The following is a 12,189-nucleotide window of genomic DNA, read 5'->3' as shown; positions in this document are numbered from 1 at the left end:
GACTTTAAATTTAATTAATTTTTTTTTGGTTTTACAGGTAATTTTGATTTTTTATCGGACTTGTCTGTGGTTTTTGAATTATTCTGACCCATGTTCAGTGATTTCCAGAGGGGTTTACACGCTTGAAGGATTTATGTTAGTATTTTCGCTGCGGCACAGCTGAGGTTACTTTAAATTTATTGCTAGCAATTTTTGTTTGTGTGAGCAACTCTCACTTAGCGAGCAACTTCTCGCTTAACGAGCAACTTCTCGTAAAACAACAGGCAACTTCCTGTGTCTTTCTGCTTTTAATGGACTACTTGCACTAACACTTCCGCGTTCTATGTAGTCCTGCCCCAGTGCTTCCGGTGCGGTTAAACCATGGCGACGTTCTACACTCGCTGCCTACAAGAGCTCCCAAAATTGAACATCACCGATGTTCATCGGATTTGCAGAGTGACGACTACCCCCGCCAGCAAATTAGATAAAGGATTTAAGTTATATGCTGCATCATATATACACAACTACGAAGGTAAGAAAACGTAAATTAACCGACAAAGAAACGCTAGCTAACGTCAAATGCAAACACTACGTTACTCCGCTATGTCCTTCATTTGATGTCAGTTCTCTACATTACATGTTTTCTTAAACGGTGTTTTATGTCGTCCTAAACTATAGTTGAGGTTTTCTTAACTAATGTCACTTTTGTAGTTAGACACTGTTATAATGGCGTTAGGTAGTTGGCTAACTATGGAGGTAGTTAACTACCTAATGCTACTCTTGCTAAGTGTAAAATATATATGTTTAAGACATGCTGAAATGAGTAATACAGAAATAATGCTAATGGTACTTGTGTGGAGGTATGTAACAACGACAGGAGAGGTCTCAGTGTCTCACTCCAACAACTTTATTAACTGACAGTACTTCACATATAGTCAGCGCCAAAATCTCCACCCCCACACTTCCCTTCAACTTGTGTGTGAGTGGAGCCACCTGGTGGTCCGCCACACATACCCCCCCTTGAACACACAGTCAGGTCTCCATTCAGTCCAGGACCCTGGGTCTAAGCAAACGACCCGCACGACTGAACCTGGGAGGGAGAGAACAGGCAGAGGAAGGTCCATCCTGTGAACGAGGCTGGTGAAGGCGAGCAGGAAAGGCAGGAGGAGGCTCAAACGTTGGTGGTCCGGGGGTAGTCCTGGGGGGAAAACCAGAGACTGTCAACCCCAGCGCAGGAGGTCGGCCACGGCGAGGGGCCTGGGCCGGCACTACATCACTGTCCGGAAGAACATGTGCTGGTTTAAGTCTGTCAACACACACAGTCTCCCTTCGACCCCCAAAATCCAAAACAAAATGTTTCTGGCCCGGTTCAATAACCCTGAACGGGCCGTCATACAGCGGCCGCAGCGATGTCCTGTGGGCATCGTGCCTGACAAAAACAAACTTAGCAGTCTCTAAAGTCTTTGGAACAAAGGTGTCAGGCACGCAATGGTGCACCGGACCAGGAACCCGAAGCGAGTGCAAAAGCGGGGTGAGAGAGAGCACCGATGGATCGAAGCAGGGAGGAGGATTTTCAGGCAAGAATTCTCCAGGCACGCGGAGGGGCTGACCAAACACTAGCTCAGCTGGGGAAGCGCCGAGATCCTCCTTAACCGCAGAGCGCAGCCCAAGCAAAACCCACGGGAGGCGGTCAACCCAATTGCCATCCTTTAAGGAGGCGCGAAAGGCAGCCTTCAGCGACCGGTGGAACCGTTCACACATCCCATTAGCCTGCGGGTTGTATGCAGTTGTGCGGTGGACTTTAGCCCCCAGTCCATCAGCCATGGCCGACCAAAGCTCGGAAATGAACTGGGGGCCTCTGTCTGACGTAATGTCCGCGGGTGGGCCGAAACGCGAGACCCAGGTCGACAAAAACGCCTTGGCCACCACTGCTGCGGTAGTGGACGCCAGGGGGACCGCCTCCGGCCACCTGGTGGTCCGGTCAACAACAGTCAAAAGGTGCGTAAAACCTTGTGACTGCGGCAAGGGACCCACCAGATCGACATGCACATGATCGAAACGTTTGCCGGGTATGAAGAACGGCTCCAGGGGCGCCTTGGTGTGTTTATGAACCTTCGCGCGCTGGCAGGGAATGCACGCCGACGCCCATTCCTTAACAGATTTGCGAAGGCCTGGCCAAACAAATTTAGAGCTGACCAGTTTAACAGAGGCCCGGACCCCTGGATGAGAGAGAGCATGTACCGAGTCAAAAACTTGACGACGCCAGGAAGCGGGAACCACAGGGCGAGGGCGGCCGGTGGAAACGTCACAGACGAGGAGGGGACCACCGTCCTGCACGGGTCTGTCCTCCAGTATGAGGCCCGTCTGGGTGGATTTAAGCGCGAGGATGTCAGGGTCACCGCTCTGATCGGCAGCCATGGCGGAGTAGTCTATGCCGAGAAAGACGGGAGAAACCAGCGCACGGGACAAACAGTCAGCCACATGATTGGATTTACCAGCCACGTGCCGAATGTCCGTGGTAAACTCAGAAATGGCTGCCAACTGGCGCTGCTGGCGTGCACTCCATGGATCGGAAACCTTGGACATGGCAAACGTCAAGGGTTTGTGGTCCACGTATGCGGTAAAGTGACGACCCTCGAGAAAAAACCGGAAATGACGAGACGCCAGGTGGAGCGCCAGTAGCTCCCTGTCAAAAACGCTGTAATTGCGTTCGCTGTCACGTAGCGTACGGCTGAAAAAGGCGAGCGGTTGCCAGACACCCGAGATTCGCTGTTCCAGCACCGCACCCACCGCTATGTCCGACGCATCAGTGGTCAACGCAATCGGCGCTGAGGGGGATGGGTGGGCCAGAAGGGCAGCATTAGCTAACGCTGACTTAGCATCAGAAAACGCTTGGATGCTGTCCGGAAACCAGTCAACGGGGTCATTAGCTTTTTTACCCTTTAACGCCCCATAAAGGGGCTTCAGCAGATGTGCCGCTCTGGGGAGAAAACGGTTGTAAAAATTCACCATCCCCAAAAATTCCTGCAATGCCTTAACAGTCGTGGGACGCGGAAATTCCGAAACAGCTCGGACTTTGTCAGGCAACGGAACCGCGCCCTCGGCGGAAACACGGTGCCCAAGGAAATCGAGAACGGGCAACCCAAACTGGCATTTAGACGGATTAATAATCAGTCCATGCTCCGCCAAACGCTGAAAAACCTGACGCAGATGGAACATGTGCTGCTCCTTCGAGCTGCTGGCCACCAGTATATCATCAAGATATACAAAAACAAAGGGCAGCCCGCGCAAGACCGAGTCCATCAACCGCTGGAAGGTTTGGGCGGCACCTTTCAGGCCAAACGGCATGCGCAGAAACTCGAAAAGGCCGAAAGGTGTAATTACGGCGGTTTTGGGGACATCCTCCGCGCGCACGGGAACCTGGTGATATCCCCGTACCAAATCGATCTTAGAAAAAACCGAGGTCCCCGCAAGATGGGCGGAAAAATCTTGGATGTGGGGAATGGGATAACGATCGTTCTCCGTGACATTATTAAGACGGCGGAAATCCCCACAAGGTCGCCACCGACCATCAGATTTAGGCACCATGTGTAACGGAGAAGCCCAGGCACTGTTCGAACGCTGCACGATGCCCAGACGCTCCATGGTAGCAAATTCTTCCCTAGCGACAGCCAGTTTGGCGGGGTCGAGGCGGCGCGCGCGCGCGAACACCGGGGGCCCTACTGTAGTTATGTAATGCTCTACCCCATGCTTCGTCACCGTGCTCGAGAAAGTGGGGACAGTGAGTGAGGGAAACTCAGAAAGCAAACACTGAAAAACGTCACCCGAATCTACTGAGTTAGCATGCACCACGGGCTGAGCACCCCGAGTCAAACAGGGTAATGAGGAAAAGGACACAGCATCAATTAAACGTCTGTTAGCCACATCAACCAGTAGTCCGTGAGCACAAAGAAAATCAGCGCCTATTATAGGCACAGAGCTAGCAGCAACAACAAAGTTCCACTGAAAGTCACGGTCGTGAAAGCAAACAGTCACCAACCTTTCACCGAAGGTTTTAATGGGAGAGCCATTAGCCGCTGTTAGCAATGGCCCGCAACCCTCAGCTAGCCTGTCCGAGCCAGCCGGGGGAAGAAGGCTCTTCTGTGAGCCGGAGTCCACCAGGAAACGCCTCCCCGAGCGTGAGTCCTCTAAGAAAAGCAGCCTTTCCTTGTTGCCAGCGGTCGCGGCTGCTACAGAGCGCTGACATGCCCGTTTCCCTGGGTCTGGAAACTGCAAGGCGGGAGGCAGCGCCGTGCCTTCGCTCCAAAACGCTGGTGATAAAAACAAAGCCCCTTTCCGCGGTGCCGCCGTGCAGCGATTCCGGCCACAGTGGACGAGTCGGAGGGCCCGTGGAGCATCGGTGAGGGGGAGGGGGAAAACGCTGGTGGGTCCTGAATAACCGTCTGGACGCCGAAAGTCCTGGTAGCCAGGAGGATGCGATCCGCCTCTTCCGCAAGGGAGCGGTAATCCTTCGTGGCCAATAGCGGGGAGTTGGCAAGGCCAGCGCGCACTGGAGCCGGCAGCTGTCGAAGAAAGAGGTGGGTGAAGAGAAATCCTCCGTCCTCCGCGCCCAGCAAGGACAGCATGCTCTCCATGAGCTCGAGGGCGGTGCCGTCGCCCAGGCCCGCGATGGAAAGGAGTTTCTCGGCCCGCTCAGCATCAGAGAGGGAGTAACGCCGCAGCAGCAGCTCCTTGAGGGCGGCGTACTTGCCCTGGGCTGGGGGATCCCGGAGGAGAGTCATCACACGGCGGGTTGACAGCGGGTCAAGTGAGGCCACCACATGGTGGTATTTAGTGTCGTCGGCTGAAACTCCACGAAGAGCAAACTGAGCTTCTACGTGCATGAACCATGAAGGAGGATCGTGAAGCCAAAAATCCGGCAATTTAAGCGCCACAGCAAACGCAGCCATCGGCGGAGGTGAAGGTCCGGCGGCCGCCGATGCTTCCAGGCCAGAGCTGGCTTCGTCGTCGAGCCTTAGCATGTTCACTACAGGGGTCACCAATGTGGAGGTATGTAACAACGACAGGAGAGGTCTCAGTGTCTCACTCCAACAACTTTATTAACTGACAGTACTTCACATATAGTCAGCGCCAAAATCTCCACCCCCACACTTCCCTTCAACTTGTGTGTGAGTGGAGCCACCTGGTGGTCCGCCACACTTGTATCTTTATTCAGTGTCCAATAAAGACAGGTTGTCAGGGGAGGTCGGTGTGAGAGCCCTGTGCTACAGGTCGATGAGGAAGAGTGAGGCACCACACAGACTAAGTGTAGGCAGGAAGCTGTGTAAAGTTGTTAATCCCCGTTCAGTGGGGTTCAGTTCATTTAAGCATTAGTTAAGTTCATTCCTAAAGGCCCATCAACTTGAATGTTTTCCTTGTCTCCCTGCTTTATCACTCCTAATTTGACTAGTCAGATAGTTAAATCAACGTGTGTTTGGGTGATCAGAAACATTTGACAACAAGTTAATACTGCAAATATACACAATCTAAGTTATTACAGTTATCAAGCATGGTTAAGTTGTTTTAATAGGGAGAGAAGGAAACACTAAGCATTCAGGAGGGTACGTAACCATAACACTGAACTATGTTCCTGTTCGGCTCTTCCATGAAGATGTTACATTTTTAATTTTCGTTCTTTCTTCTTAGATTAAGCTTCTGGATTCATCGCCGGTGATACTGACACATAGCCAGTGCTCCTGTGTGGCAGGCGCTGTTATGTGCAATCACACAGTGGCACTGCTCTTCCAAACAGCACACTACTCACAACTCAGAGTGCCGGTTGTCCCCCCTGTGCATAGCTGCACGGAATCTGAACAGCAATGGCACAAGCCACGGACAGTGGTAATTTAAATGAGGTTAAAGTTTTTGAATTAGTCCATGTTTACATATGAACAGCAACACCATCCATAGTAAATGTGTCTTCTGTTAGGGTGTGAGGCCAGGACCCATCAACTCCATGATCTTCACTAAGCCAGTACCAAATAGGATGGCCCAGACTGGAGTACGGTAATTACATTTGTAAAATTTGGTTTCACGTGTTACAAATGTATGTTGCTATTTTTTTCATACATACATGTGTCAGAATAGGTATTAATTTACATACAACATTACACTTTCTGAAGACGGCTAACTCAGTCATGTACATATACATCCCAGTCTCTAACTTATGCACCACTGTTTTACACCTTTTAGTTTAGTTGTTGTTCAGTATAACAACCTTCTTCCTTACATTATTGTCATTGATGTTTTCTTTAGGAGTGGCTTCTACAGAGGCATGGTGGGTCCGTTACCAGATCCCTGCTTGTTCAGAATAACGGAGGCATATGCAAAATTTAATATTGAGGACAGGCCACTTGTGACCACAATGAACATGAGACCTGACAAGCCCCTTGTGGAAAGTGCCTTTGGGCTGGTGCAGGAGGGCAGTGTTCTGTCATATCAGCAGCCGGTTTTGACAACCCGGTACATCACACTACACCGCAATGCACCACCAACACCGCACTTGCCTCTGGAGGGGTATGACATCTTGCCATCAGATTGTGTGTTTGTGTGCTCAGAAGAAGAGCTTCTGCATCTGAAAAGCTTGTCTGTAACTCTGGAAATGGCTCACAAAATAGAGGAAGCTACACGTGAGCAAAGCTCTTCGTCTGAGTGGCATCAGCTCCGCAGGCCCAGAGTGACTGCCTCTAGGTTTCGGGAGGTGTGTCACGTCAGAGGCCAGAGCTCGGCCGAGTCACTAGCAGAGCGTATATTGAAGGGAACAAGGCAGACAGCAGACATGAGGAGAGGAACTGAGATGGAGCCTGCAATAGCAGCAGAGTATAGTAGGCTAATGAATGTTAACTACTCACCCTGTGGTCTGGTCATTCACCCCATTGCTTGCTGCATGTCCTGATGGTGTTGTTTTTGACCCCAATGAATACCCCCAGTTTGGCTTCGTCGAATTCAAATGTCCCAATGTACAAAACTTTATTGACTGCAAATATGTGCAGATGGAATGTGGTACCCCTAAACTAAAAAAGAGCCACGCATATTACTGGCAAGTGCAAGGACAACTGCTCATCAGTGGGATGCAGTGGTGTGACTTTGTTGTGTGGGCACAAGAGGACTACCTAGTGCAAAGAATATACATGGATACAGATGTGCACAATGCAATCAGAGAAAAGGCAGACTATTTCTTTTTTTACATATATATGCCAAGATACCTGTGTTTGAAAAAATGAACAGTGAAAACATAGCAAAAAGAAAAACAGATCCTTCAGGCTGGCTGGAACAAAATAACTGATGTTTTATTTTCAATATATTTCATGAATTCTTTTGTTGTTACATGTTACCTTTATGTGACATCAATAAACTGTTATTTAAGCAATGGCATCAATTTAATTTTTAAAAACACACATTAAAACGTTGAATTTGTGCAGAACTTATTTACATGGTAAGTATTTAAAACTCCATGCCTAGCATACTGATATACATTTAGACAATAACACAACTGAACTGTAGAAAATGACAAATGGTATTTTTGATGTTCCAAAAGCTCAATGTCACTTATGATTTTAAAACGATTTAGTGATTTACTTTATAATTTTGATAAACAGTTTTGTTGAATCTGAATAGTAATAATAGTAGTATAATTAAACAGTATTATTAACATTAAACATTTGCAATGAATTTGAATTATCAATAACTGAAACTCAACTATCAGCACTCAAGTACCAGTTCTGTAATCAAGTATTGTCAGCTGAGAAGGAAGAAATGCAACTGTAGTGGCCTCAGCTGCAGGTCATTTTCCATAAGTTACTGGCACTGGTGTCTTGGGAAAAATCCATCTTGTCTCACTTAACCCATTTTTTAACTAATGCTGTGTTCTGGTAATTTGACAGCATACATGCCACTGCAAACAGTTGGTTGATATTATAAACATGTGACATGGTAATGATGCTATCAAAAAGTTTGTTCTGTTTGATCCTCCTAATGACTCGCTCCACATGTACCCTGAGTCTGGCTATGGCCTGCGTCTCCTTAACCTGGTATGCTGGCATCTGCTTCTGCTTAGATAGAAAAGGTGGGCAGCACACTTTGCATTTACAACAATCAGTGATTAGGAAGCCCTTATCTACCATCACTGCCATGTCTTCAGTCAACTTCTCAGCAATGCCTGATTGTTTGAATAGTTCCTTGTCACTAACCGAACCAGCATACAGATTAGAGATGAAAAGTAAATATCTATTTTGTTTTCATTAAGACTGGAAAAACTTTCGAAATTTAACTGATGGTGACCTTGGTATATTTTAAACAGTTAGCTTGAATAGAACTTAGGTGTACCTGGTATAGAATCGGATGTCAGTGTCGGAGCCAGCAAAACGCTGTAACCCAAATTCTCGCTGGACACGTAACTCCTGTATTTCCTTCCTCAGAGTCTCCACGTCTTTGGACAGGTCTTCTGCAGCTGATGCAGATATGTCCAATGCAGACGGCTCAGGGACTGAGCAGTAGTCATGATCTCTTGTAAGACTTTGCTCTTCTTGATCGTCAGGAGGAACTAGTTCAGGGCGTCGCTCCGTTCTCTCCCAAACACTACGCCGCGGTGGTTCAACTTTATAGCCATTCCACTCAAAAAGTGTTGGTACAGCACCTTTAATAAGCCTCCTTCGACCATCGAGGGTTGTTGGCTCTATGAGTTGATCACTGGCAAAGTGTCTGCAGCAGACCCTGGTGTGAGAGGTGATCGTGAAATGATCCCGGCGTATGTTTACCGGCCATTGTCTTCTCAAGTCGGAATGGGTCGGAAAGGCATGAAAACTTAGTATGCCGTTAAATTTGGCTGAAGCTGAACAAAGTGGGACACAGCAATGCTCGGAGTATTTCTTCTCCTGTTTTTGAAAATGTTCTGTTTTAAATACTTTCCTTTTTATACTCATTCTGAAGCGACATTAGCATAGCTACCGATAGATAAGCAAACGTACCGGAAACGCACAAGCGGTACTATTTGGAAACGGAAATACGTCACATGCCCTAGTGCAAGTAGTCTATTTACTGCTTTTAACCCTTGTATGGTAATCGGGTCTGTGAGACCCGTTTTCAGTTTTCTTTCGTTTTTTTTTTTTTTTTTTTTTTTAACAAAATTAAATTTAATTATTTACTAGCTTTCTGTGAGTGAGCAACTTCTCACTTTTTAACGTACGTTTCAAGATAACAGGCAACTTCCTGTGTCACTCTTTGGTGAGCAACTTCTCACTTAACGAGAAGTATTTAAGACAACAGGCAACTTCCTGTGTCACTTTTTCTGAGTGAGCAACTTCTCACTTTTTAACGTACGTTTAATTAAACAATTAATTATTATTATTATTTTTTTTTTTAAACAAAATTAAAATATTCAAGACAACAGGCAACTTCCTGTGTCCACCAACACCACACAAGGGTTAATTTACTTTATTCGGGGACTGAGGAAGTCGTCAGTGTATCTCTCTGGATCACTAAGTGAAACTTCGTCAGCATATCCCGTTTCTTTATGGATCGATCACTGAGAGAGGTATAATACGGTCTCTATATAAATATGAAAGACGCATATTTACCTTCTGTCAGTCATCCCACTTCTGACACCAAAATTGAAGGAAATTGCCGTCCCGGGTTTCCTCCGTGGCGTGAGCGATAAGCAGAGTTCTGTCCTTTCCTTCTAAGATTCCTAATTATTTAAAGTAACACTCAGGTATGCCATTCAGCGTGTTAGTACGAGCTCGGGAGCAGCTTGGGAGAACAAGAAAACAGAGACTGCTTTAGGTTGCCTTCCCAATCGACTCAAAGGTTTATTTAGTACATAACAGCTTATATAGAGGAAAAAAAGGTTCGTGTGTCAGCAAGTTCTCAGTTCAAACCAGTACAGACCAAATAAGGAAACGTCTTCCTGCCTTGTGAGCAAAGAAGTATCCTGTGTGTAGTTTATCAGTTCAGCTACAATTTATGATCATCCCAGCAAAATACACAGAATACAGAGTTCTTTCATTAGTGAATTCTGAAACAAACCACCTGGCCTTTAACGAGCCTTTTTCTAAGAGATAAGGAAGGGAGGATGGGAGTAAGGAAGTGGTCTCGTCTCTGTGGTGTTTTCGACCTTGGGGTACCAGCCTGTGAGTCTTACACATTAATTCTTGGGTCAGAGAGAAAGAGAAAAACAACTAGTAGATGGACCTTATTGAGTAACAGTTTTCCTGTATAAAACAATCTTCTGTAAATGCTAACCGTGGTATCAAAATATCATAACAATGACCTTTCTGCTTCCTAAATAACAAAACATGTAGTGAACTGAATCAAGCCGTACATGAACTGTTAATTAAACACAACATATATTCCGAAAATATTTTTAATTATGTTTCCTTAATATACGCAACATATTTGTCAATAGAACTTTCCTCTTGTATGTTTTCATTTGCCCTGATGTCATTTGCGTTGTTTTTTAACCGTATAAGATGATTTTCTGACAGATGTTTTCTGCATGACTCTGCTGCCCTCTAGTGAGCAAGAACAATAACGCAGGTGTAATGATAAAATTTAAACTCAGACCAGAATTCAAATCTTTTTTTTGTTGTTGTTGCTGTTTGTGTCTTTATATTTGTTGTTGCACTGAATTTTGTGAGATCTGTAATAAGACATTTATCGCCAAATTTATCAGTTAACCAAATTTGCAACTTTTGAAATGCTATACCGAACACAAATATTTACAATAGTCTCTTAACTGGTGCCCTTAACTTGTTTTATTTTACATTACTGTCTTAAGTAAAAGTCATAATCTCCCTGTAGCAATCGAGCAACAGTTGTATCCTAAAATCATCCTTAAAGTATTTAAGTTGAAATACTCAATATGCAGAATGGAACATTTGTGAACATATTTTATTATTGGATCATAATTGCTGAATTTTTTAATCTCACAGCTCGATATGAATTTATTATTTAGCTTAAGCTTTGTCAGTAGTGATAAAGTATAGTATATGGCCATTTTATTGTGTACATCTTGCTAATACTGTGTTGGACCCCTTTTTGCCTTAAGAACTGCCTTAATTCTTCATGTCGCAGATTAAAAAAGGTTCTGCGAGCATACTTCAGATATTTTTGGTCCATGTTAACAGGATGGCATGACATACTTGCTGGAGATTTGTCAGCTGCACATTCATGATGAGACACTCCTGCTCTACCAGATCCCAGAAGTGCTCTATCATTGAAATCTGGTAACTGTGGAGGCCATCTGAGCACAGTTAACTCATTGTCACGTTCAAGAAAACAGTATAAGATGATATGACACATTTCCCTGTAGGAAGCAGCCATCAGAAGATGGGTACTCTGGTCACAAAAGGATGGACATGGTCAGCAACAGTAGTCAAGTCAGCTGCGAAGCTTACATGATGCTAAATTGTCGAATTTCCCAGAGGAACCCACCCGAGGGATTAATAAAGTTCTATCTTATCTTAAATTGATACTAAGGTGTCCAAAGAGTGCCAAGAAAATATCCCCACACCATGACACTACCGCCGGCCTGAATAATGTTGTTTATACCACATTGTGACTATCTGAATGTTGCATCAGAATCAGTTTTACAATCTTGTCTTTTCCAGTTTTGATAAGCAGTAACTGTATCCTCCGTTTGTATTCTTAGCTGAGGAACGTAGCACACCGTGTGGTTTTCTTCTGATTCTTCTGCTTCAAGGTCCAACATGTTGTGCACTGAGTGGTGCTGTTCTACATAACTCAGTTGTGTTTATTTGAGTTACTGTTGCCTTCAGCTCCATGCAGTCTGGCTATTCTGCGCTGGCATGAACAAGACCTTTTCACGCAAAGCTCGCTGGATATTTTGTCTTTTTGTACCACTCTCTACAAACCTGAGGTAGTTGTGCAGGAAAATCCCAGCAAATCATCAGTCTCTAAACTAACACTATTCTGATTTTCACTTTGAAGGTCACCGGCAGGTTGTCTTTACAATCTTTCAAATCTAAATACACCAAGGTTCTGCCATTTACTGGATAATTAGATATTTGCATTGATGAGCAGTTTTCCAATGAAGTGGCAGTATAAGAAGGTTTATGTTTTAAAGTCCACAAAATAAAGAGTAAAGTTTTCAAATAAAACAGTATGGAGTACAAAGTACAATGCTGGCATAAAGAAATAACAGGTTAGAGGCAG

General features: G+C 45.5%; 1 protein-coding gene across 1 annotated transcript; it reads left to right on the top strand.

Moving 5' to 3' along the window:
- The first annotated feature begins 304 nt into the window (after positions 1–304).
- LOC146619666 (uncharacterized) lies at positions 305–7,286 on the top strand. Its single transcript, XM_085369613.1, has 5 exons — positions 305–511; positions 5,195–5,286; positions 5,665–5,859; positions 5,948–6,024; positions 6,274–7,286. Exons 1-5 carry the CDS (start codon positions 361–363, stop codon positions 6,911–6,913), a joined length of 1,155 nt encoding a protein of 384 aa, XP_085225739.1. The 5' UTR covers positions 305–360; the 3' UTR covers positions 6,914–7,286.
- The last annotated feature ends 4,903 nt before the right edge of the window (positions 7,287–12,189 follow it).

This window comes from Diplotaxodon limnothrissa, linkage group LG13, assembly GCF_057381915.1.
Source record: "Diplotaxodon limnothrissa isolate DT_005_m linkage group LG13, D_limnothrissa_male_GT1.1, whole genome shotgun sequence".
Classification (NCBI taxonomy): Eukaryota; Metazoa; Chordata; class Actinopteri; order Cichliformes; family Cichlidae; genus Diplotaxodon; species Diplotaxodon limnothrissa.
This window is presented reverse-complemented; position numbering and strand designations above follow the sequence as displayed.